Source organism: Manis javanica, chromosome 10, assembly GCF_040802235.1.
Source record: "Manis javanica isolate MJ-LG chromosome 10, MJ_LKY, whole genome shotgun sequence".
NCBI classification, from domain to species: domain Eukaryota; kingdom Metazoa; phylum Chordata; class Mammalia; order Pholidota; family Manidae; genus Manis; species Manis javanica.
Genome location: NC_133165.1, coordinates 111,803,233 through 111,829,906, shown reverse-complemented (window position 1 = coordinate 111,829,906; position 26,674 = coordinate 111,803,233). Strand labels below are relative to the sequence as shown.

General features: G+C 48.2%; 1 protein-coding gene and 1 long non-coding RNA gene across 2 annotated transcripts in view; one reads left to right on the top strand and one right to left on the bottom strand.

The window, feature by feature from the left end:
• The window catches only part of LOC140843654 (uncharacterized), a 32,842-nt gene extending 11,144 nt beyond the window's left edge, over nt 1-21,698 (top strand). The window contains exons 2-4 of the long non-coding RNA XR_012121617.1: nt 19,521-19,613; nt 19,837-20,753; nt 21,605-21,698. This is a non-coding gene — a long non-coding RNA (uncharacterized lncRNA). The remainder of the gene's footprint in view (nt 1-19,520; nt 19,614-19,836; nt 20,754-21,604) is intronic.
• Nucleotides 20,949-24,937, bottom strand: MCHR1 (melanin concentrating hormone receptor 1). The gene is made up of 2 exons (XM_017666453.3): nt 24,110-24,937; nt 20,949-22,812 (listed from the first exon to the last, which is right to left on the bottom strand). The coding sequence occupies exons 1-2, from the start codon at nt 24,189-24,191 to the stop codon at nt 21,833-21,835; spliced, it is 1,062 nt and encodes a 353-aa protein (XP_017521942.1). The 5' UTR covers nt 24,192-24,937; the 3' UTR covers nt 20,949-21,832.
• Nucleotides 24,938-26,674: the final 1,737 nt, after the last annotated feature.

The window sequence follows — 26,674 nt, the reverse complement described above, 5'->3', positions numbered from 1 at the left end:
TATTTTGTCTGATACTAGTACTGCAACACCTGCTTTTTTCTCCCTATGGTTTGCATGAAATATTTTTCCATTCCTTGACTTTTAGTCTTGGCATGTCTTTGGGTTTGAGGTGAGTCTCTTGTAAGCAGCATAAGATGGGTCTTGTTTTTTTTATCCATTCAGTGACTCTATGTCTTTTGATTGGTGCATTCAGTCCATTTACATTTAGGGTGATTATCGATAGGTATGTACTTATTGCCATTTCAGGCTTTAGATTCGTGGTTACCAAAGGTTCCAGGTTACTTTCCTTACTATCTAAGAGTCTAACTTAACTCATTTAGTATGCTGTTACAAACGCAATCTAAAGGTTCTTTTCTACTTCTCTTCCTTTTTCTTCCTCCTTCATTCTTTATATATTAGGTATCAAATTCTGTACTTTTTGTCTATCCCTTGATTGACTTTGTGGATAGTCAATTTAATTTTGCATTTGCCTCACAGTCAGCTGCTCCACCCTCCCTATCATGGTTTTCCTACCTCTGGTGACAGCTATCCACCCCTAGGAACACTTCCATCTATAGCAGTCCCTCCAAAATAGACTGCAGAGATGGTTTGTGGGAGGTAAACTCTCTCAGCTTTTGCTTATCTGGAAATTGTTTAATCCCTCCTTCAAATTTAAATGAAATCTCGCCAGATAAAGTAATCTTGGTTCCAGGCCCTTCTGCTTCATGGCATTAAATACATCATGCCACTCCCTTCTGGCCTGTAAGGTTTCTGCTGAGAAGTCTGATGTTAGCCTGATGGACTTTCCTTTGTATGTGATCTTATTTCTGTCTCTGGCTGCTTTTAACAGTCCGTCTTTATCCTTGATCTTTCCCATTTTAATTACTATGTGTCTTGGTGTTGTCTTCCTTGGCTCCCTTGTGTAGGGGGATCTGTGGATCTCCATGGCCTGGGAGAATATCTCCATCCCCAGACTGGGGAAGTTTTCAGCAACTACCTCCTCACAGACACTTTCTATCCCTTTCTCTCTCTCTTCTTCTTCTTCTGGTATCTCTATTATGCAAATATTGTTCCGCTTGGATTGGTCACACAGTTCTCTCAATATTTTTTCATTTTTAGAGATCCTTTTTTCTCTCTGTGCCTCAGCTTCTTTGTATTCCTCTTCTCTAGTTTCTATTTCATTTATTGTCTCCTCCACCGTATCCAACCTGCTTTTAATACCTTCCATCGTGCTCTTCAATGATTGGATCTCCGACCTGAATTCATTCCTGAGTTCTTGGATGTCTTTCTGTACGTACTTCCATTAGCATGCTGATGATTTTTATTTTGAACTCCCTTTCAGGAAGAGTCACGAGGTCCATATCATGTAAATCTTTCTTGGGAGTTGTATTAGTAATTTTACTCTGGACAAGGTTCCTTTGATGTTTCATGTTTGTATATGGCGCCCTCTAGTGTCCAGAACCTCTATTCTGGAGCTGCTCAGCCTCTGAAGCAATGTTGGGGATTGCAGGGGAGTGGTACTGGTGCCTGGCGGGAGGAAAGAGCTGTTCCCTGCCTCCTGGCTGCTGTGCCTGTCTCCACTGCCTGAGCCAATGGGCCAGGCACACAGGTATGTTTTTGTCCCAGAGCAGCCGGATATGGATCCCTGCTTTCCACAAGCAGCCGGAATCCCAGTCTCCCCAGGAACTCGGCCTATATCAACTTTCCAACCCGGTAGTCATGCGAGTCTCATGAAAGCACCATGAATTGTAGGTTTGTGCTCTGAGCGCAGATCTCCAGAGCTAGGTACTCAGCAGTCCCAGGCCTTCCACTCCCTCTCTGCTCCGTTTGTCTTCCTCCCGCCGGTGAGCTGGGGTGGGGGAGGGGCTTGGGTCCCGTGGAGCCACAGCTCTGGTACGTTACCCCGTTCACTGAGGTCTGCTCTTTTCTCCAGGTGTGTGCAGTCTGACGCCGTCCTCTTTCCTGTTGCTCTCTCAGGATTAGTTGTGCCAAGTATCCAGTTTTAGGAGGAAGCCTCTGTCTCTCCCCTCAGACCACCATCTTTAATCTTAATTTCTTTTTACAGTTATTCATTACAGAAACACAACCAATTTTTGCTTTGATTTTGTATCCTACAACTTTGCTAAACTTATTAGTTCTAACATTTTGTGTGTGTGTTTGGAAAGGGAAGGTTTTTTAATTTCCAAGTTGATGAGGAAAGTGATGGGTTTTAATCAGCAGTGTAGACCTGCCCACCAGAATCAGCACAGAACAATGGGTAAATGACTTTCATGGAGGACTGAGGCTTAAATGATGAGTAGAGCTTCCCTTCTCTTGGGTAATCTATATTACCTTCAGCTTGACCATGAAAGAGTGTCTATTTAGAGCCCCTGTGTATAGCCCCTCTTAGATTATTTTTGCTTATATGTTTTTAATGGATTATTAGTTATGTTGAATGTATGATACATTCCCAAGGTACAAAAGCCTATAAGAAGTCATTCTTTTACCTCTATCACCCTCCAACCAGGTCTCTTCCCCAGAAGTAAGCATTGCTATTAGTTTCTTGTGATTCCTTCCAAAAATGATCAAAGTTATATTCAAGCTTTTAAGTATATATATCCTTTTTTTTTTCATTATAGACATTGTTCTGTCCCTTGCTTTTTTTCACTTCCCAATGTATCTCTGAGATTGTTTCATAGAAGTACCTAAATTGCTCTTCTTTTTCCTTAAAAGCTATGTGGTACTCCACTAAATGTTTGTATCTTAGTGTTGATGGATACTTAGTCCATTTCCAATTTCCAATATTACTTGCAGTGCAGAATGAATATTAGGGTTACTCTTGGGTAACACTTCAGTGCCACAGCTCACACAGAGGAACTTGGGAAGTCAGGCAGCCTTTGACAGCATCCATCACCTTCTAAACCTTCCGGTCATCTTTAGGTGGACTGGTGGAAGAATTCCTTGCAGGTTCCGGTGCCAATCTTAAGGTGGTGCTTCTGAGAAGTTTTGGGCTTCTTCATCTTATGGACTCTTGGTTCATGTATTTGATTATTGTTCACTCTGCTTTGGCCACTAGGGTTCTCAGAACCAAGTTTACAGGCCTTTGTTAACAAACATACAGGACTATTATTACACATTTATGGATACCAGTCTTACTCCTAGTTTCATTATTTTCCTGACCTTTATTTTCCTTTCACTTCAGTTCCCAAAGCTTTTTGTTTTGTACCTTGACATTGCATGCATTTTCGTAAGCCATCTCAAGTTCTTTGTGCAGTGAAGTGGGCATGAACAACATATACACACATGAATACATCCATCATACATAAATAAAATACAAACTTGAGTTGCGTACCCAGAGGCAGAGTTGACCTCTCTTCAGCTGCTCTACCCAGCATGACACACAGGCCTCCCCTCCCTGAGCCCTTTTTTGGGACCCCTGCCAGTCCCTCTCCAGGGCAAGGGCCTGCTTTCTGATTGCCCCAGGAGATATTCCGGTCCATCAAAATGCTCCCAGGCCCTCCTGCCTCAGACAAAGGCTGAGAAGCAAACTTGACTCAGACTCCACACTCTGTAAAACCTTCACCTGGAGCAGGAGCCAAGGGGAGTGTATGGGGTGAGCAAGGGAAGAGGAGGAGAGAATCTGGGTAGCTACAATCTGTCCTGCATCAGGACGGCTCTGGCTTCCTGCTACTGCAGCTGCCCCTCCCTCTGCCATCTTTCAGCTGCACACCCCATTCCACCCATCCACCAGCATTCTTTTGCCTCAATGTAGGAAAGCAATTTGCATCCAGCCAGCAGGATTAAGTAAAACAGATGGAGGTAGCCTGCTTTCTCATCTCAGAAACCCCTTTCATCTCCAGGAGGCCACTGTGCAAAAGGCAGATAGAGTGGTTTTGTTTGAATGTGGCCCCTGCAGGCTAAGTTTCAGATTTGTGGTTCATCTGCCTTGGAAACACTGGGTGAATGAACAGCTGGGAATGCTGTGGTCTGCGGACCAAACACACTTGAACCCTTCTTAACTGGCCTCTGGCTCCTTCATGGAGCAGCTGTTTTAAGTCAGAGAGGGAGGACCAGGCCTGCTGGCAATACCTGGGTGGGCGTGGGGCACCTGAGCAGTGCTGTGGGAAATGGGATCAGGACTCAGAGACATATCTGGAATGCTGCTCTCCCCCAGGGCTGCTGCTTTGGGATGGAGAGCTATCAGTAAAGAAGCCGAAAGCCTGGGCCTTTTCCAGAGCTGAGTGTGAGCTTTGCAAACTTCAGTGTCTTTCTCTGCAAAATGGGCATTTAATATCACTGGCTCACAGTTTTTGTAAGGATTCAGTAATAATAGCCAATGCTGTAATAGCTCTTATCATGTGCCTATCATCATTCTAAGTGCTTTACATACAGTAACTCACTTAATCCTTACAACACTCAGATATTATTATTCCTGTTTTACAGAGGAGGAAACTGAGGCTCAGAGAGCTTAAGTAATTTGCACAAGATCACACAGCTGGTGAGTGACAGTGCTGAGATTTGAACCCAAGTAATCTGGCTCTAGAGTCTGTGCCTGTTAGTGCTAGGGCTCTAAGACTTGACTTCCAAGACCCTGGGGAAGTGCCTGGTGTTTGAGTCACTGAGTTGGTTTCCTGGCTCCACCTGGGAGCTGAGCTCTAGAAGAGGTGATCTGGGTGATTCTCTGGTAACCCCACTCTCCCCTTCCCCAGGCTGATGAATCTTCTGGTACTTCAGGTGTGTACCTCCATCAAGGCACTTAGCACCCTGAGCTTGGGTTAAGATTCTCTGATTACATCTCTCCCCTGCTCCTCTGTCAGCAACTGTTCTCTCCCATATCCCAGCACTTAACAATATATTAAGCAGAACTTAATATATAATAGAAGCTTAATGTTTACTTAAAGATAGTCTCTTCTTTATTTTCCACTGAAGCCCTGAGATTCCTCAGGGAGGTGAGCCTCTGCTGGGTGACCTCACCCTCCTCCCGGTGTCCTGGGCCAGAGATGTTCCTTTCTAACCTGTTCTTATGCTTTGTCTGCTCATGTCTCAAACAGGCTCTTTTTGAGGGCCCTTTAAAAATATGTTTATAATTGTTATTGCTTTCCAGCACAAAAGCAAATCCTGCCCTTTAAAAATTGGAACACTTGAGCACTACAGAAACTTTGAAAATTCCAAGTGTGGTTCCAGGCTTGGCATCATGGGCATTTGTCAGAAATGCAGTTTCAGACCCCTCCCTCCCTAACCTGCTGCATCAGGATCTGCATTTAACAGGATCCCACTGACTCCCAGTCCCCTGAGAGTGTCTGCAACCCTCCTCTTTTTCCACCCTTGCTAGGACAGGTGTCACCAGCTTTGGGTGCATGTGAGAGCCTCTCAAAAAGCACACCCTTCTAACCTTGCTCAATAATTATCTGTGATTTTCTGACTTTATCTGGAACTAAAATGCTCATTAAAGTCATTCAGCAGGAAGCTAATAAAGACATTATTTTGTCTGTCAGCTTCCACTCTTGCCCCCTCTCCAACCTGTTACCCCCAGCAGCCATGGTGATCCTTTTAAAACATAAACCAGATCATGTCATTCTCCAGCTCGGTTCTGAGGTGCCTTTCCATTGCCCTGGGAACACGCCCCAGCCTCTGCAGCTGCCTGTCCCCAACCCTCTCCTTTCACTCCTCACTTGGACACACTTACCTTCTCTTTGTCCAGCTTTGGGTCTTTGCAATCTCTGCTCCTGTGCTCTGATGCCTTTCCTCCTTCCCTGGCTGGTTCCTTTTCATCCTTCAGATCTCAGCTTGAGTGTCACCTCCTAACAGGCGTGAGAGGAAGTGGAGAAAGCCCACCCTTGCCTGCTGTGTTCTCCGTTTCTGTCACTAGCTCACCAGAGTGGTCAGGATGGTCTCCCCGTAGGAGTGTAAGCCGCATGAGGCTGGAACTGTGCTGCCTCGCTCACTCTCCCTTGTACCACAGTGTTCAGCACAGACCCCATACACTCAGTAAATAGCTGTTGAATTAATGCCTGCTTCCTGGAGATCAAACATATTAATATCATCATCCTATACTTATTGCCTTGTTGAAATTACAAAAATAATAGATGCCAACTACATTTTTTTAAAAAACTGCAGGAAGAAATAAAATTAAAAGTAACATCTTTTTTCTCTTGATTCCTTCTAACTGCAAAAGTAACTGCTGATAACAGCTTATTCTGTCTCCTTCCAATATTATATAACCCTTAAACACGCACACCCCAATTAAGACTGTGCTAAATGTATTGATTCTATTCTGCAACTTGCTTTCCTTTAAAATTGTGGTAAAATGCACATAACAATATTTACCATCTTAACCATTTTGAAGTATACAGTTCAGTGGTATCAAGTGTATTCACATTATTGTACAACCGATCTCTAGAAATTTCTTATTTTGCAAAACTGAAGCTCAACACCTATTAAAGAACAATTTCCCAATTTCCCCTCCCCCAGTCCCTGTCAACCACCATTCTACTTTCTGTTTCTATGAATTTAAACTTGCTTTTTGAACTTAACAATACGTCTTCCCGGGTGGGCTTGACAGATGTGGCTCACTATTTCTACAGCCACATGGTGTTCCACAGTAGCTTCAGCTAATATTTAAACAGTTCCCCCAGCACTCAGATATCTATATCTTTTTTTTTTTGCTATTTCTTGCTATTACAAAAAAATGCTACAATGCCAGGGTTAAGCCCCCAGAACTGTGAGGTCAGAGAGAATACACTTCCATTTTGCCAAATTGCTGCTCAAAGAAGTTGTACCAGTTGAGCATCTCACCCACAGAGGATGAGAGGACTCTTTCGGGGTTCTTCCCAAGGTAACGCAAGTAAACACTGTCCCATCCCAGGAGCCAGCCTTGAAGGGAGGGGTCAGTGACTCCCTTCTGCAGTGGTTTCCCTGGGGAGAATTTGAGGGGGTAGCAGGGAGTGGGAGGAAGGGGGATGCTGGTGGCAAGCTGGGAGTCAAGCTGCTGGATATATACACAGGAGGAAGTCTAATTCAAAAGCCATGTAATGAGTGGACTTGGGAAGGAGCTCGTTGCTGTGGCAACCCGATTCCCCTGCTGCCGAGAGCAGGTTTTCTTCTTTCTTCTGCACCTGGCAGGAGCTCCTCTCCCCTCAACATCACTTGAAAAAGAACGACCGAGTTTGGCATTCTTTTACTGAGGTCAGAGCACGGTTTCTGACAGAGACCACCCTGTCACTGACAAAATGGGACTCTCAGACGTCCTCTGGAGTTGAGGAGCTGGCCGAACCCCATTCTCGCAGTGCGCAGATGCACCTGGATCTCGCCAAGTCACTGATGTATGGACCCCACCGACCTGCGCTTTTCTCACAGTCCCCAGAAATGCCAGGTGGGCCAAGCCCCTGAGGAGACTGCTCTGTTCCCCTCACAAGGAAGGGCTTTCTAGATTTCTGTTTTTTAAGCACATCAAAGGTCAAGGTCGGAAAGCATGCTTGAGCAGGCCTTTTAAACCAGTCCCAAGTTCTCAGTCACTTTACTCTGTTTCCTCCAGGGCATTTAACCCTGAAAATAATGATTGGAATGAGAAAGGGGTCAGGGAGGGGGGACAGTTGATGGGACAGTGGACTGACCGGCAGAATTAAAGTGAATTATTTTCACTGCTTCCCCCATCAGGCTCTGTGCTAGGCACCCATTTTGCATGCCCTTACCTAATCCTTTCAATGCTCAGGAAAGTGGAAATTATTATCCCTTACTGTTGTAAGAATGAAATCTGAGGCTCCAAAGCTTAGATTTGCCCAGGATCTCAGAGAAGGAATATGAACCCAGGTCTGCCTCAATCTGCGGTCATTCCCCTAACTCCCACACTGGGAGATAATTTGGAAATGAACCACGCAGGGGAAGGTCATCCCTTCTCTTGGACTTGATAGCAGCCAGCTTTCAGTCTCTAAGTAAAGCGGTCTGTGAAGACTTGACCCACCAGCTCCACCTGTCCCTCACATCCCCAAAAGGCAGGGGGCTACCGTGGGGACAAGATGGCCATATGGGGGGTTCAGCTCCACCACCTGTGGATCCTGACCTTGTCCGAACCCCAGCCTCCAAACAGAGATATGGGAAACAGTGCCTCTGGGTTTTGTTTGTTTTGTAAGAACACCTAGTTTTCTAAGAACACCATGGGGAGGGTTGAGTAAACCAAGGAGGAGGGCCCCATGACGTTGATTTTTCTATTTAACTTAAACAGCCCAGGCCTCCACCCTGAGACTTGGGAGCCTCTCCTGTGGGAAGGTGCTCCCCCTAGTCTCCAGGGCATATGACAGTATTGATTAGTACCCTTGAATGTGATTTTCCCAATCCATGCTGTCCTAGAGGCAAACCGTGGGTGGAGCCATTCCCAGGAGATTCTTGTCTCACTCACACCCACAATTAGTTTCCACATTTCAGGCCCCCAAGTAACCCTTCCCACAGGCCCACCCCTTGTCCTCCCCACCCCGTAACACCTCTCAGGCACTGCGCTTCCAGGCCTTTGGAACACTGCCTAGGTGACAGTGGCATGCGCGCAGGAGGGCAGCCTAATATTCAAGGAACAATGCAAGGACAAATGGTGCTTCTCTAGTTCCTGGAATTGCTCCACTGCAGGACCTGGAGAGGAGCCCTCATTTGCCCATTCATGATGCTATAGAGTCTTTCACCTGAGATAGTCTCTCTTGGGTGACTCAGTCACCATAGGGTAATTACCCAGTCCTTTGTGTTTCCTCTCCTTTCTTCTACCACTCTCCATGCTGGTGATGGCCAGGTCCATTGAGTAATCACCCATGGGCATCTTGGAGTGCCCTGCTGACAGCCATTGCTCAATCGTGCCATGGACACAAGGGCCCCACAGTGTGGTCTATCTTGACCTGAGACCAAGGCCCTCTGAGTCCACATGTCGGATCCCAGAGGAATTGTAGGATCCTCCGCAGCCATGGGGAGCAGAGTTATTTATCTAGCTATTTCTTCACCTCAGTGTTACCTTCTGCCCCTCTGACCTGCTGGGTGCAGTGTCGAGCTCAGAGTGGGTCTCCTCCTAGGGATCTGTGGGTAAAATTGTAACATTTCCAGAATATCTCGCCTGGCTTTAGTACATCTGCATATCAATAGGCGTTCAGAGGTGGAAAGAAGTATGGCCTTAGTGCATTTGCATCATTCAGCAAGAGTGGAGAGAAGTTCATCTCCATATCAATGGGTAATTACCTGGGCAAGGAGGGCTTATCTGTCCCTGAGAGGTGAGGGGGAGGGCTGGTTTTTGGCTTCTGCTGGAGCAGGAAAGAGAACACTGCCCCAGATGGCAGTTTGTGAGCAATAAACGGATTTTAAACTTTATTTCTCCCTTTGACTGATTTCAGTTTTTAGAGGTATTTTGCCCTGGGATTTCCTCTCCCCGAACTTACAGGATCCAAACAGAAAAGAGGGCCAGGGATCCAGTGCTCCTAGCTGTCCCCTTCTCATACACCCCTTCCTAAACCCCTGGCTTTGCCCTGAAGGAGAGGAAGACCACCTGGGGACTACCCATGCCCTGCCTCTGGGGGCCTCCATTGCGGTCCTGGCGCCGCGCCCATTGCCTCATATCCTGATTTCCTTCTACTCCAGGCTCCTAACAAAACTCAAACTCAGGCATCTAGTCCACTAAGCCTGGCTCTTGATTAGTTAATCCATGTTTAAATTAATTAGAAAATCCTTTTCTTTCTTGGCAAACACTTGCTTTCAGGCAATTCCCTAGCTTTATGCCCAGGAATCTTTTTTGGATGTCCAAAGCAGAGCGGCTACTTCCTCTTTCCCTTCGCATCCCTAATCCTCTCTGAGGCAAAGAGATGCCTCTCGCACAAGAGGGGTGGTGATTGCACAAAAAGAATACAAAGAGAAAAGCATATCCCTATTGTGCAACAGATACCTTCCCAGGCCACGTGACTAGGCATGTTTAAGGTTTTCCAGCCCTGAAATTCAGTCAATCTGTGGATTCTGTCCTTTCAGCCTTATCAGATATAGGTGCTCCTTTTTCATTAACAGTGTTTTTTTTGAAAGACCTTTTCTTTAAATGACAGAGCTTTAGTTACAGCCATAGCTCTCCTCCCTTCTGTGGTCGAGGTGCAGAAAAGCTGCTCCTGTTGTTTCAGAGCCCACCAAGGTCAACCAACAACCTCTTTATTTCTAAATCCAAGGCACCTGGTATTAGTTTTCTAGGACTGCTGTAACAAAGCACCACGAATTTAGGAGCTTATACCAAAGAACTTGAAGGGAAATTTATTCTCTCACATTTCTGGAGGCCAGAAATCCGACATCAGGTTTGGTTCACCTAGAGGGAATCCGAGCCATGCCTCCCTGCTAGCTTCTGACACTCGTTGGCTCATGGATGTCTCACTATAGTCTCTGCCTCAGTGTTCACATGGCTTGCCCTCTGTGTCTCTGTGTCTCAAGTCTCCCCCTCCCGTAATAAAGTCAGGACACCAGTAACTGGATTTAGGGGATTTAGGACTCACCCTGAATGCAGGATGGTATCTTCCTGAGATCCTTATCTTAATTACATCTGCAAAGACCAAATTTCCAAATAAGGTCATATTCTCAGGTGTTGGGGGTTACAGCTTGGACATATCCTTATGGAGAACACAATTCAACCCACTGCATACCCTTTTCAGCCTTAATTTGACCTTTCTGCAGCATTTGTCTCTCTTGAGCCTGGACAGTGGCCAGCAGGTGAGGAGCAGCAGTTTACCTGATGGGTAGCACGTGAACTCACCTAGGGAGCAGCAACGGCGTGTGGCAGGGTGGTTTGTGCTTAAAATCTATTTGTCTGAGAAGTCAGAGCTTTGTCAAATGTTGGTAATGGAGCTGGCATGTGGTATTTCAGCCCAGGAGATCAGGAGAAACCAAGATAGAAAGACAGAGTACCTCTATGAATCAAACTCTGCTTTGTTCCTTTTGTGGTGAATTGTTACAAGTGTATAATTGCAACCAGGTTTCTTTCATGCTACACATTACAAAATAGACCCCAAGAGGCCTGAGAACACAGTGTGTATCCAGCCAAGATGTCCCCTTGGCTCACCCATGTCCAGCTGTCCATCAGTTCTCCCTTAAGCTCTCTTCAGACACAGGGCTCTTACACAGATAATTCCCTCTGCCAGAAAGGCCCCTCCACTCCTTATCCTTCACAGCTTGGTGGGTGGAATATCACCTCTCCCACCAAGCCTCCTCTTGAGACAGGGACCATGGGCTTAGACAGAGTATAGGGTGAGGGCCTCCAGAAAAAGTAAAGCAAGATATTTACAGTCAAAGCAATGAAACAATCGATGTAAAGTCCCTATCGAAACTCTGTGTTCAGCATTATGCAAAGTCAAGGTCACACTAATTCTCTAGGGTAAAGATACCAGATTAGGAATATAGACCTCTTCAGTGAGATCAATTGAAGGTCAAAAGGCCGGGAGCAACTTGACCTGGAATGATTGAGTGTTCCACAAGGATATCAGCATAACCGGTGACTTTACTGTAAAGAGCCCTAGCAGACAGACAATAGCCCAGCCCACCTTGAGGGCAGGGCAGGTGGTACAAGTCCACACCCTAAGCCCTCAATTCCCAAAAATCCTCAACTGCCTATAAATCCCCTAGACAATGCATTACCCAAGGCTCTCTTGTCCCCTCCTGGCATGAGCCAGGAGCTCTTTCCTCTCATTTTATCTCTAAATAAAAGCCTGTACCTTGCTCTCCTACCTTGAGTGTTTATGAAGCTCATTCTTCAGCTTTGTGAAGAACAACCCCGGCATCACTCTGACCTGCCTGAGCATCTTTGTCCTTGTCCTGTGGCACACATTCTCCTTCATACATCTTCTTTGTAGAGCCTCAGTTTTAATTTTACACTTATCTGTGGGATTATCTGATTAATGTTTCAATCCCCAGTGGGGTTGGAAGCTTCACAAAGGCAGGACTCTGCCTACTTTTGTTCTGATGGTGGGCCCTGTGCCTATGCACTTGGCATAGGGTCTTATGTCTGACTTTGCTGTCATATGCAGTCATCTCAGGTCTTATATCTGACTTGCTGTCAGATATCTAGATTCCCTGTCTAGGTATTGCCCCATTACCAAGAGTTCTTCCTCTGGGGAGGGAGATCTAGGGAGGAGATCATAAACCCTCCACACTTATTTGCAGTATTCTATGTGCATATGCAAATGTAATTTGGGATAGGGGAGAATCCAGAGTTTTCATCAAATTTGAGTTTAAGGATTCTTTCTTGTGCAAAATCCTCAACAGCAATCATCTGGCTTCCTTGCTGTCCTCTAAATCATCCTTAATCCTTCCTGTCTGCTGCTTTGCCCATTCTATTCCCATGCCACCCTCTCTAATTATTGAGACCCCCACCTGGTTGGATATCCATGGTTTCTGTCTGCCCATCATCCTTTCTTCATATCCTCACCAACATTTGTTACTACCTGTCCTTCTGAACATTGCAGGTGTTCAGTTTATTGAACTGAAGCCCTCTGGGGCTCTCACTCTCCTGAGGTTCCGTGAGGCTGGCATAAGAGGCTTAGTTTATCCACTGGGGGCATTAACTGTGACACTGTGCATTTGGAAAGAACTGCTCCTTCCACCTTCACTCTGTGCTTACCATGTGTCAGCCCGGAGCTGGACCCTGGAGTCCATGTGTTCATGGAGCCCAGAGTCTATGGAGACATGGAGAAGCCAACAGAGTATGGAACTGCAATGCAATGAGTACAGTCGTGGCCAGTGGCCAGGATGTGGTGGAGAGATGATAGCAATTCCCCCTCTGGGAGGGAGGAGGCTATTCACAGAGGACTTCCTGGAAAACGCACTGCCTGACCTTTGTCTTAAAGATTAGCTAGGGGTCACTCAGGCAGAAAAAGGTGGAATAGTTTTCCCAGGCAAGGAGAGGTGACAGGAGGAGAATATGGTGGAGATCCAGTGGTGAGGGAGGAATAGAGAGCTCTGAAGTGTGAGAACTCTAGGTTCCGCATGGTCTAAACCAAACACATGGGTGGTCTGCCTCAGTCTCCTGGTCTGTAAAATGGGGATACTGACAATATAACCTACCTTGTAGGGATTATGGGTGGGTTTAATGAGCTTGAACAAAAACTTTATATGGCATTTGAAACAGTCTCTGACACATGGTCAATAAACGGTGACTGTTACTGCTGCTCTGTGCCAGGAACTTGGTGAGACATTGTATGTTCCTCAGAGAAGAATGAATTGGCAGGTGGGTGGGGAGTCACAGTAGAGACATAAGGCCTCTATTGTAACCATGAGGATGAAGGGAGTGTTGGAGGGACAGGGGCAGTTCCCAACAAAGGAAAATGGACTTGGCAGACAAAACAATAGGTATCACTTCTAGGAAGGAGTATTTAAGTTATCAATCAACCATTATGTATTCAATACCTACTGGGAACAAGGCAATGTAAAAAAATTGCTGGAATATGAAGAATACACCAGTTGATTCTGCAACTGAGTTGGAGAGACAAGGCAATAATTCAAGTAAATAACTATCCAAGTCACATGATAGAGCAAGAGTAGTCATCTACTAAGTGGCATAGCTAGTAAGTTTTATAGGAGTCCAGAGATCAACTCATTGGAGAGTAGAGGGCTGGAAGGGCTGGAAGGGCTTCAAGGAGAAACATGGAGCTGAGCTGGAATAGAGGGGTGGGTAGATTCAAGTAAGAACAGGGAAGGAGAGGCCAGATTTGATGGAGGAAACCCCAGGGCAGGGACCAGGCTTCTAAGGCATTTGCAATCAACCAGCCAAGAAGAGAAAGAGTATGGAGCATCCCATGGAGGTTAAATGGAAGACAGGATGTGAAAAAGTAGTGTAATTCACAACTAACATATTTTTAAGTGCTAGCATGGTGTTAAATGCTTTCCAGGTTTAACAAAAATAAAAATTGCCCTTTTAAAATTATGCTGCAAAATATTACTTACTGCACCAGTACATAGGTCACAAGTATAAATGCTTCCTGGAGCCTCACGAAATAAATGTGGCTCAGGCCAGTGTCAGCAGTAAGGAGAGGTGGCGATTGTGGCAAACTTGGGAGCATTTGCTTCCCCTAAGAAGGCAGTCATTTCTTAGCCCCAGACAGCTTCGGTCCCCAGTGACCACCATGAGCTTACATCCGGTGGACCTTACATGACTAATAGACCTGACCTGGGCAGCTTGGTCCTGGACTCCACTCCTTATACCACTCTCTTTTTCTTAGTTCTATGATGTCCCAGTTTCTCAGCTTTCCTTCTACCTCTCTGGCCATTCCTTTAGAGATTCCTATGCTGGCTTGAGTGTAGCCCTTCTGTTCAACCTCTGCATGAGAATTTCCCAGGATTCCGGCCCAAGCCTCATCTGACTCTGCATTCACTAGGCCATCTTATCTAGCTATAGGCCTTCCCAGATTGACATTTCCAGCCTGGCTCTTCTGAAATCAATGGGATACTTGAGCATCTCACATATAAACAAATAAACCCTGTACTGAATTTAGGATGTCCCATAAATCTGCATCCCCTTCAAGTTCCTCACTTCAAAAAATTAAACCTCCATCCCAGTTATACATACCATCAACTCATTCTCCTTCATCCTCCACATCCAGCGCATCCTGGACCCTGTGGCTCCTGCTTTCAAAAGCATCCCACATATGTCCGTCCACCTCTCTCCACCTTCACTGCCACCACCCTAATCCAGGCCATTACCATTGCTTGCCTGAAAAGGTACTGTAACCTTCCTCTTTGCTTTCATTCTCCATCCCCTTCTAATCCACTCTCTACACAGAATCCACAGTGATGATGTGCAAATACAAATCTAATCATATCATTCACATGTTTAAGATCTTTTCATGGTTTCTTCTGGATTTGGTATAAAATCCAAAGTCACTAGTGTGGTTCACAATGCCCTATAGGAGCTGGGCCCAGGGCTATGAAATCAAATGCCTGTAGGGTCCAGGTGAGTGACGTGAATAAATGAAACTAGCTGAGTCCGGACTACAATAGGGAGTAGTGGGGACTGTGGCAAACTGGAGTGTATGCCTATTGATGGATGTAGCCTCTCAAATTCAGCAGATTGTTGGCATGTGGGAAAGTAGGCCCTAATAGACAGATCTGATAATTCATCCAGATTTTTAAGTAAATCTATGAATTTAAAAGTTGGCAACTAACTCACAAACTTTTTTATCCTATGCAAGACAAAAATAAAAAATCACAATCTGTGGGTCAGATGCAGTCTCTCAGGCAGTCAAATGTTGACTTCTGCTCTAAGGATCATGGACAGAAAACTTCTCTAAGAAAACTTACTAACACTTTAGTTTGAGAAGCATTTCATGGGGCTGAGAAGTGGGGTTTGTGAAGATAGTGTCTCTTCTTCCCCTTTCCTCAATGAGAGAGACAGAGATATACATTGCTCTGAAGAATATCTTACTGACATGAACAATTGTGTATTTTACATTGGATTACGGGTTGTTTCCAGGCTAATCAGAGAAGAGGAGGTTTGGAGACCCTAAAACAAGGAGCAAAGAGGAGATGGGGTCCATGCTTAGGTCTAGTGTCTGTGGTTCAGAAAGAGGGCAGCAGTCCAAGCCTGTGCAGAGAGGACAGACATTGCCTCCCCATGACCTGGCATGACAGACTGACTAGGAATCCTGAGGCCTACTGGCCAACTCAGTCCTTTCTGATTCTGGGCTCACCCCTCCTGTCCTTCCCTGCTGTGACAGTCCCTGAGCCCTGCTATCACATATTAGAGCTAATCCTGGCTGCCTTGGGGTAAAGCTACCTGCAGAGAGCTGGAGCAGCTCGGAGAGGTGACCTGAGCCAGAGGTGGCAGGTGACACATGAGACCTGCCCACAGCCACCCACAGGAGGAGGCACCGACCTGCCTACAGCCCCACAGAATGGAGACTTTTGTTGGTTTATATGGATAGTTTAGTTTACAGGGACCCTGGGAATCCCTCAGGTTGCATATTTAATCATTTCAGCAGCCCCATTATGTAGGTGTTATTCTCCCTACTTTACAGATGAGGAAACGGGCCCCGGAGAGGGAGTCACGTACCAAGGCCATAGGGCTGCCGAGTGCTAGAGCCGGCAAATCTAGGTATTCACCTGCCCGCCCTTGCAGGCAGAGAAGGGTGCCCCATACTTCTGAGAGAGGAAGAGAAATCTGAAAGGAGGCTGCTGAATTCGAAATGGCTGAGAGGTGCAGACTTGGTTTGCTCCGGCCAATTCATGAGTCAGTGGTGGGCTGTCTGCAGAGCCTCCTGAGGAGGAGATGGTCCACTCCTGGCTCATGAACTGGCCAGAGCAAAAAGCGAAAGATGGACAATTTTATTCACACTGGGCTGGACGAGACAACTGCTGTCATGCCTCCGACCTTGTGATTCTATGATGTTTGCTGTGGATGCTGCATCTATTTTAGAACCACGGCTTGAGCTGTGGTGCTGGGGGTGGGGGCAGGGAGCTGTGAGAGGCTGAGATATCAAGAGGGAATAAAATGCTGTCCCCCTGGGTGGCTCAGACTCAGTGGAGGAGCTAAAGCCCTAAGAGCAGGTCAGAGCAGGTCAGAGCAGGCAGTAAACGGGTCAGGTCTTGAATATAACAGAAAGCAAGCAAGGCTTCCACCTGGGGAGGACCAGGGGCTCCTCAGGCAAAGGCAGGGGAGTGTCAAGCCCAGGGTATGATCCTTGGAGGTGTTGGGGTGAGGCTGGACCCAGTTTTGTCACGCACCCCGTCCTCGCTGGCAAGAACAGCACGCAACAACAGCAGGATTCTTCTGCAGAAAGCTTTATTCTTCAGCTCTTTGTGAAACAAATGAGTTGGGCAGGACCTAGAGGGGAAGGAGAGGCTTGCTTATATAGTTCTCATGCTCTGACCTGGTTGGTGCGGCTCCATATGCCTTATTAGCATAACAATTTGGTGGGTCTCATTGGTCCTTATGCCAAGGCGCAATTAGCATGTAGTTTAGTGGTATGGGATGATTTGTCATTAGGAAGTTTGGGGCCTTCCGGCTGCCCTGCATTGGGCGCTATTTTCTGAGCGCGGCTGCCAACACAGTTTGAGGATAAGTATACCATCTGAGGCGAGATGATACAGCACATCTGGATTTGAATCCTGGCACTGCCACTAGCTCTGTGACCTCGAGCAAGTCATTTAACCTCTCTGAGTCATAACTAACATGAAGGGCTATCTACCACAAAATGTTATTGGAAAAATTAAATTAGTTACTAAATAAATACAGTACTTAGCTTTAGTCCTTGGTTCAAGAATGACCAAGAATAGAAGTTACTCCTTTTTCCTTTTTACAAAGGATGTTGCCCTTCTGTGTAGCCTGAGGCCACCACTGTTTATCACTAATGGAGGAGACAGATCTGTAAATAATAAAGTGAGTGGCTTCTCTATCCCATCTGGAAAGTTCTCCCCTTGGTTGTCCTCTGGTTAGACCTGAGGCTGGTGCGGCAGGTTGCCCATCATTGTTCAAACAGAAATCCCACCTCAGAGGGGAATCACCCCCATCACCATGACCACCACACCTCCCGATTGCCACAGTCTCAGAATTTAGGTATAATTAGCAACAGCAAGTCGTTGCTAATTGTAAAGGTAAGTTTGGCCTGGTCTCCCCAAACATCTTCCAGGGAAGGATGCTGCCGTGCTTTTTCTGACTTCCTCACTTCAAGCTGCTGTTTGGGTTTGATTCCTTGCGGATCACAGGCCTGGGAGGGAGGTGGTTTCGGAGCACGCCCAGCTCGCCATCCCAGTGTTCAAAAAGACAAGCATCTATCTCATTGAACAGCACAGAGGGAGAGCCTAGTTCATTTTTTTTTTCTTAGTGATAGGGCGATATTACTAATATGAGTTGGGTAAAATATCATTGCTAACAACAAAGAAACCAACTTAAAAATGGGCGAAGGGTCTGAATAGACATTTCTCCAAAGATACAGAAATGGCCAATAAGCATATGAAAAGATGTTCACATTGCTAATCATTGGAAAACATAATTCAAAACCACAATGAGACCACTTTACATTCATTATGATGGCTATTATTTAAACAAAAAATAACAATTGTTGGCAAGGGTATGGAGAAATTGGAACCCTTGTGCATTACTTGTGGGAATATAAAATGGTGCAGCTGCCGTGGAAAACAGTATGGTGATTCATCAAAAAATTAGATGTAGAATTACCATATGACCCAGCAACTCCACTTCTGGGTAAATGCACAAAAGAATTGAAAGCAAGATCCTGAACAGATATTGTATGCCCATGTTCATGACAGCACTCTTCACAATAGCCAGAAGTTAGAAGAAACAACCTAAATGTCCATTGACAGATGCATGAGTAAGTCCGGGGAGAGGAAATCCCAGGGCAAAATACCTCTAAAAACCGAAATCAGTCAAAGGAGAAATAAAGTTTAAAACCCGTTTATTACTCACAAACTGCAGTCCAGGGCCGTCTTTCCCCCCTGCTCCTGAAGTAGCCAGCAAGCCAGCTAGCCCCCTCCCCTTAACCTCTCAGGTTCAGACACACCCTGGGCAGCCCAGGTAATTACTCATGGATATGGAGATGAACCTCTCTCCACCCCTGAGGAATGATGCAAATGCACTAAAGCCATATGTCTCTCCACCTCTGAATGCCTATTGATATGCAGATGTACTAAAGCCAGGCGAGATATTCTGGAAATGTTACAATTTTATTCCACAGCATGAAAAAATGAAGGGCGGTCTAATAGAATTATTCAGTTTTAAAAAGGAATGAAATTCTGACACAGGCTACAACACATGGATAAACCTTGAAGACAGTATGCTAATTAAATGAGCCAGACACAAAAGAACAAATACTGTATGATTCCCCTGATGGGTGGTACCCAGGGTAGTCAAATTCACAGATACAGAAAATAGAATGGTGGTTGCCCCAGGATGGGGGAGGAGAGAATGGGGAGTTACTGTTTATGGGGACAGAGTTTCAGCTTGGGAAGATAAAACATTTCTGGAGATGGATGGTGGTGATGGTTGCCCAATATGTGAATTGCTTAAAGCCACTTGGAAATGGTTTTATAATGGTAAACTTTATGTTTCATGTATGTATATAAAACATAAAATTTGCCATCTTGACTATTTTTAGGTGTGTATAGTTCAGGTATTTTTGTTTTACCACAACAAAAAAACAAAAACTGAATATACAAGAAACAAAAATATCATGGCTAGTCCCTCTCTTTGGTTCTCCTGTCTTTATTTCATCAGGGAGTATCCTATGCAGAGGGGTTTGCACACATTCCCTTACAGCTTTGGTTTGCCTCACCTGTGAGGGGTGAGCCCGTCCCTCAGCTGTGGACTCCTTCCACCACAGGGGATTTTAGGGACACCTCATCCTCGTCGTTGGAGAGGAAACATTTTCTGGGGAGCAGATGAGGGAGCAGTGAAGCCAGGCTTAGGGAGGTGATGTGACGGGGCCCTGTGGGAGAGATGGCGTTTGTTAGGTGTGGGAAGGAAAAAGGGGCAGAGACCCTTCAAGGACTTTGCCCCTTCTTGGACTCTCTCTCTGAATGTCATGGTGGCTGTGCAGTTTCTGATGTTCCACTCTCCACAGCCCAGACTGAATGAGGAGGAAAGGAAATGCCACTCATGCCTCAGACCCGCTCACCAGCCCTGCACGGCATCCAATCCCAACGTCGCTGGGAAGGTGAGCCTGCCAGCGACACACCCTCCCCTCTGCATGAGCTTATTCTTATCCAGTGGCGCTTCAGGTGTGTTCAGGTCACTGCTGGATCGGGTGGGTGCCCCCAAGCCCACTGTACCCTCCTCCCTTCACCCTCCATTTCCTGTTCACTTTGATTTCTCCTCCTTTCTGTTTACATTACCACCCACTCACTTCACTGTCTCAATCCATTTCGCTTCTATTTCAGTTTTCAATATGCGGTTGAGAGCTGAAAGAAGGGGTGTTCCTCCCCCCAACCCGACGGGAGCTGTTGATTCTGTCACTTGCATTTCCTGGGAGAGGCTGTCTGACTTATTTCCTCCCCCAAATTCCTCCTTGGAGGGGGAGTGGAGGATGGGAGATGGATCCCGGGGAAGCCTTCCATAGGCACACCAGATTCAGGAAAATCTCCTTTTCTGGAACCTGTGGGTAGGAGTCACCTCAACGCCCCCCTGAGAATCTTGCTTTTTTTTGTTGGATGTGCATCTAAAATAGATTTAGAGCCCACCTGTGGCAGCTGGAGACGCCCCGGTCAGCGAGTAAGGACAAGTTCACCCTCAGCTTCTATTCCCCACCCCCGGTGCTGGGGTGGAGTGGAGTGCAAGCAGGCAAGTACTACTGGACAGAGGATAAAAAGAGCTCCCCGGAACTCAGAGAAACTGCCCAGAAGTTTGCTGAGCAAGCTACCTGTTGCAACTCTGTGGTGAAAAATAGCCGGCACGGAGAGGCTGGTCTGATGCACCTGCTTTAAGGGTGCATCTGGACACCCGGGAGCTTGCGATTTGCTCCCACCATCTCATTAACGTCTGTGTGTGCGCAGGACCCCTGGCTCCCAGCCCCTCTCCGTGAAGAAGCTGAGAAGCAGCAGCCTTGGCTGCCGCCCAGCGGCCCCATCTGTAATCTTCCTGCTCCAGTGCGGCTCACACCAGATCTTGGCAACAGCAAGAAGCAAGCTCAGGCTGCCCAACAAGCCAGCCGGGACTGGTGACTCAGCGGGGAGGTGGTGGGAGGACTTGAGGCCCGAGGGGCCAGCACTGGTGACAACCAAGTGCTTTTGAGCAGAAGATGGGAAGCTGGGTCCTGAGAACAAGCCTGGCAGCAGAATTGCAACCTAATGAATTCACGGTAATTCCATTTGTGTCCCTGCATTCTATTCTCCCTGTGGGGTCGGACGAGCACATCCCCTACTTTTTCCTTCTTAAAATGCTGCCTGAACCACGTCTCGAGTCCACAGCCAAGTGACCCCTCTTTTCTTTTCCTGCCACCTACCTCCACCCCCAACGCCAAGCCCAAGCAATTACACAAGAACATCCAGAGAGATGTGGGTGGATATTTCCCTTTATTCGTCTTTATTTTGGAGAGGAAGGGCTAGAACAAAAAGATGATTCAAACACACATGGACATCAGAATGACCTCACACATGCAGGACACTGATGGGCATCACTCCGGATTTGGTGCCTGACACATGTGCCCCTCTGAGACAATGTCGCCACAGCTGCAGAAGTCCTCTTGCCTCCCCACTTTTCTTAATACCCACACCCATACCCACCCCAGGTATACGTGTTAGTCTCAGTAAGTGGATCTCCTTGCAACCTGGGCTTTTAGTCCTGTGGTGTCAGAGCCCCCCAACCCCAAAATAAACATGCATCCCCTAGAGATAAAGGGAGATCAAACCCAGGATGCTGTAACACAGAGAGGGGGCATGCTTCATTTTTCATCATCCTCCAGCCTGGGAGAAAGGCTGCCTCCATCAAACCAATGGGAGATAGGAAAGAGCTTTGAGGCCGCACCCCCTCCCAGATTTCCCCAGGGCCCTGTGCAGGTTGGTCCCACTGCTCACACCCTGGCCCTGCCTGTTTTTAAAGAAACCCAGCAGAATTCCTTTCCCCCTTCTGTTGGGAAGAAGACATTTGGGAGCTAAGCAGATAGAGGGCTCAACTGAACATTTAAACCAAAATTTTCCTCTTCTTCCAAAGGTCTCACCCTGATCTCCCAAGGGAATTTCTGATGCTTGAAGCCCCCAAGCCTGACTCCAAGCCTCCCAGCGATTTGTGGGCCCTGCAGAATGTTGTGAGTTGCAACAGCTCCTGGCCACCCAGCCTCCCTACATCCTCCCCAAATGATCTTGGGTTTTCCTCAGCATCTCTCCCCATGGTCTGTGGTGGTGGTCTGACATGGAGGTGCCCTAGGTGGCAGGGGAAGGGTCAGGTGCCCTTGCTTTCTGTCCTCTCCTCATCAGCCGTCTGGGCATTGCTGATGGCTCGAAGCTGCCCCTGGGCCACAGGCTTCACAGACAGGACCAAGCGTTTGCGGAACGTCTCACAGAGCACGATGTACACAAACGGGTTGAGGCAGCTGTTGGCATAGCCCAAGCTAATGGCTGCGTTGTACAGGTAGACAAAGGTGAGTGTTGGGCGGCTGATGGACAGCTGGGTCAGCTGTAGCACATAGTAGGGTGCCCAGCACACAAAGAAGACCAGGCAGATGGCTATGGCTGTACGGGTCACCCTCTTTGTCCGCAGCCGGATGCTGCGTTGAGAGGCAGGGGCCACCGAGGAGGTCATGCGCTGCAGGATCCTCACATATGCAGCTGTGATGACCACAAAGGGCAGGGCAAAAGCCAGGAAAAACTGGTACAGGGTGAACCAGTAGAGGTCAGTGTCTGGGTTGGGCAGGCGGATGCCACAGCCCACTGTGCCCCCTGGGAAAGGGATAAGCCTGGCATAGAGCCATACAGGGGTGATGCTGATGAAGGAGAGGGCCCATAGGAGGCAGATTACCAGGGTGGCCACAGAGGGCTTCCGGAACTTGGTGGAGGAGATGGGGTGCACGGTGGCCAGGTAGCGGTCAATGGCCATAGCAGTCAGGATGTAGGTGCTGGTGAACTGACTGTTGGCATCCATGGCTGTGATGAGTGTGCACATGGTCTCTCCAAAGTGCCAGACACCATTGCCCATGAGCTGGTGGATCATGAAGGGCATGCCCAGGAGAAAGAGGAGGTCCACCACCGAGAGGTTGATGATGAAGATGTCAGGGACATTGCTGCACCAGTGCAGCTTGGACTTCTTCACCACCGCGAATATGACGGTGGAGTTCCCGATGATGCCCAGGAGGCAGATGGTGCCAAACACTGAGGGCATGATGATATTGATGTAGGAGACACTACCTGTGCGAGGAGGTGGCCCTGGAGACAAAAGGAGCAAGTGTGGACCATTTGAGGTGGACTCTGATCTCTAAGGGCCAACATGCTACTGGCATGCACAGCCTCTAGCGATGCACCTGCCTCCTCTCCATCCTCCTGCCGTTGCAGGGGAGGGCCCGCCATTCATCTGGAATCCTCTCCCACCACTCTCTCTCCCCACACTGTTGCTAATCCTGTCCCCTTTCCTCCTCCACTGGTTCCCTGGTTAATCTTACCAGATTCTCCCACACCACCCGTTAGAGAAGGACCCAGTCCTTTGCCTCCTACATTTTCTAAAGGCACAGAGTCAAGAACCACAGCTATCTGCAGAGAATTATTTTGTGGGCCCCTGGGCTTCACCAGAAAACCTCATCAAAATAGCCAGAAGGACATGACTCTGTGTGTGTGTGTGTGTGTGTGTGTGTGTGTGTGTGTGTGTGCGCGCGCGCGTGCGCATGCATACATGGGCATGTGTTTTTTCTTCCTATTTGCAGCCCTGATCATTTCATTTTAGAAATGGCTGGTTTAGAAATTGTTGGTGCACTGATTCCTGGGTATCTCTGTGGGCAACTATCACGTAGAGGCTTATCCCCATCTGGCCTGCAGCCCTCCCCTCTCCTGGGTTCCTATCAGGGGTTTCCTTGGTCTGCATCTTCTGAGCCTGGGTTTCTAGAGGGAGCAGAGACTGAAGCTGTTGCAGCCCGGCCACCTGAGAATTTTCTCCACACAAACCTTTCCTCTTTTTCCTTCCTTTCCATCTCCTTCAAAGCTAAAATTCCAGGGCATCTCAGCTCTGGATAATCCAGGAAGCTTCATTCACCAGGAAAGTTAATCCCCTCACAGCTCTGTGAGTTCTCCCTTCCCACAGCCTCGTCCAGGACCGGGAAGGATGTTTCCGATCCCATTACCGTAGTTTGGGTAAAGAGCCAAGGAGATCCGAATGGTGAGCCTCCAGCTGTCTGCCCCCCACGCTATCCTCCGGCTTCTCCTGCCTGCTTTCCCAGCCCGGAATTTTTCCTGCAAAGCGTATGTGGAACTCGTCAGCGAGCCCTCCCCGTCTCCCTCGCGGCTGGCCACCATCTCTTGCCACTTCTGGACGTGCTTTGCCTTCTTCTCTGCTCCCGCCTCTTCTGCTCCCACCTGCCCTGCCCCCTCGCCCCTTCCCCTGGGGAGAGCAGGCTGCAGGCCTCTCCCCAAGAACTGTAATAAAGTTTCCCAAGCAGTTTGGCTCGGGGGAGAAACCTTCCCATTCCCCACCCCCCAGCTCAGAGGAGGGGGGTCCCCCTCCAGCACTGCTCACCGGACGAGGTAAGGTTATCCGGGCCGTCCGAGGTGTTGCTGGCATTGGGGCCAGTAGGCAGCAGCGGGGCTCCCAGGTCCATTCCGCCGGTGCCACTGCCTGCTCGCCTGGGCACCCACGCAGGCTGCGGCAGCCTCCAGCGCCACCCGCCTCGTCCCGGAGCCCGAGCCCCGCAGTCCGAGGGGGGTCTTCCTCAGCACTCCGGTCGGCAGCCTCCAAGCCCTACCGCTCCCGACTCCTTCCTTCCCGGCTCCCACTGACATCACTTAGACACATTAACATTCGGAGGCAGATGCACATTAACCTCTTCAGTCCCGTGTTGCAACTCCCACCTCTGACGGCCTGCAGCAGCCGAGGGGCCCCGGGGAAACTCAGGCAACCCCATCAGGCAGGGGGCTTCCTTCCCGCTGGCACTTGGTACTGTCTAGTGTGTTCCCAGGGAGTGCTGCCCCCGTCATGCGACAAGCACCAGGACTCAGCAAACGCAAGCGGGCTGCCCCCGTCTGGAAGAGAGAAGGAGCCCGGCCAAGCCTCTAACCCCCCTACAGGCGGCCGGGGTGGCTGGGCCGCTTAGCAGGGGCCTGGAGTGGCTGCTCACAGAGCCTGGGAACGGGAGGCTGGGACCACAGCATGCCTGCCCCCCAGGCCCCCGCCACTCCCCTTCCAGTGTCCTGATGGGTTGTGACCGCCCACTGGAGACTGCCAGGGTCCTTCTGAAGCTGAGTTGTTGGCTGCTGAGCCTTCGAGTGGCATTCAGAGATGACTCAGGTCACTCCATGCTGGTGATGACCAGGATCTCACGGACCAGAAAGGTATAAACTCCCTTCTGCACAGGGTCCGTATGGACCAGGTCTACAGCAGTTTTATTTTTCTAAATGCTCTGAGGTCCCTGCGGTTTTATCTGGGATTCCTTGACACAAATTCAGAGCTTAGGTCCCCAAGGAGACTGTCAACTAGGAACAGCCTTAGAGGGCAAAGCACCGAGTGAATTCCCAGCAGAGACATCCTGCTGCCGGCCTCCGCGCCCCTCACAGCCAAGGCCTGTCACCACACTCAGCGCCAGATTTAGGAGCCAGGGTTTCAAGGTAACTGCAGTCTGATCCCCACCTGCCTCCTCAGTCTTATTTATTTACGTGCTTCGTCCAACAAATATTTGTTGATCACTTACTACTTGCCAAGCATTATTCTAGGTTCTATAGTGAAACAAAACACAAACTCCTAGATCCCTTGTCCTCATGGAGATTACATTCAAGTTGGGGGAGAGTTTATGATATTGGTCACCTGTACTATGAAAAACCTAAAGCAGGGTGAGTGGCCAGGGAACTTTACGGGAAATCGAAGTGGCCATTTTACCTCGGAAGGCCTCTCTGAGAGGTGCTTTGGATGAGCCCTGAAGGAAGTGGAGAAGCATGCTTGGAAATTCCTGGAGGAAGAGCATTCCCAGCAGCAGGAATAGCAAGTGCAAAGGCCCTGAGACAGGAGTGTGCTGGGTGCCGTTGAAGAGGTGTAGTAGGCCAAAAGGGAGATTAGCAGATATGTCAGAGAGGACATGGGAAGAGCTGGTTCTGTCGGGCCCTGTCAGCCATTGTAAGGACTTTGGCTTTTCCTTCAGGGGAAATTGGAGTCATTGAGGGTTTTCATCTGAGGAAGGACATGATCAGACATGTTTCAGAAGGATCACTCACCTGCTGGGTAGCAAGGGAAACAAACTGAAAAGGTATCTTAGCTTGGGTTCCCTTGAAAGCAGGGCCTGAGACAAGAACTTGTGTGCACAGGGCTTTCCTGAGAGATGACCCGTGAAGCAGGCATGAGGGAGTGGGGACAAAGAGATGGGAAAGGAGGAAAAGCCAGCTCAGGGTGCATTATCCAGGCCACTGCTGTGGGCAGCAAGATCTTGAGTTTACCAGGATCCTTGAAAAGCGCACAGATATTTTCCAGAAGCATTCACTTGAAGACGGGGAGGGAGGGCCTTTCCAGCTGCCCCTTTCCCCTGCTGCTTGAGGGTTGCCCTGGGGCATTAGCTCTGCACTTCTGAGTTGTATGGGTAGAGCAGGCTATTACAGCATCAAGCTTCAATGGGGCAGAAAGCAAAGAGACTCGTAGCTCACCACTGAGTCAAGAAGCTGTTAGCACAAGGTGACTCTTGTGCTGGAGCCAGAGGGATCTGACAGCAACAAAAGGCAGAAAGCAAGTGGACACAAAGTGCACACTGGAGGCAACACACTGTTGGTACAAGATCAGCTGAGCTCACAGACAACTGTCTGCAGTTGGGGCCGAAGTCAGAGCTGGCTGAGGGACATGTGACATGGCTTACCAGAGGCATCTGATTTAGATGATTACAAGGATCCAATTGAAAGACAACAGCCTCTTAGACCCGGGAGGTGGAGGTGGGGAGAAATGGTAGGTTTCTTTACATTTTGCAGAGCCCAGAGGATTTGCCAAAGCACTGGATGAGAAATGAGAGAGAGGGGGAGGCATCATGGTGACACGCAGGTGTTTGGTCCAAACCTGGGAGAATGAATGGACTGTCGTTTCCGGAGGTACAGAAGCCTGTGCCAGGGGAAG

Bases quoted from the DNA above. Each gene is read 5' to 3' on its own strand.
- MCHR1 (XM_017666453.3), bottom strand. From the start codon at position 24,191: ATGGACCTGGGAGCCCCGCTGCTGCCTACTGGCCCCAATGCCAGCAAC. The intron at 22,813-24,109 runs GTGAGCAGTGCT...TTTTGTCTCCAG, and splicing joins GGATAACCTTACCTCGTCCG to GGCCACCTCCTCGCACAGGT.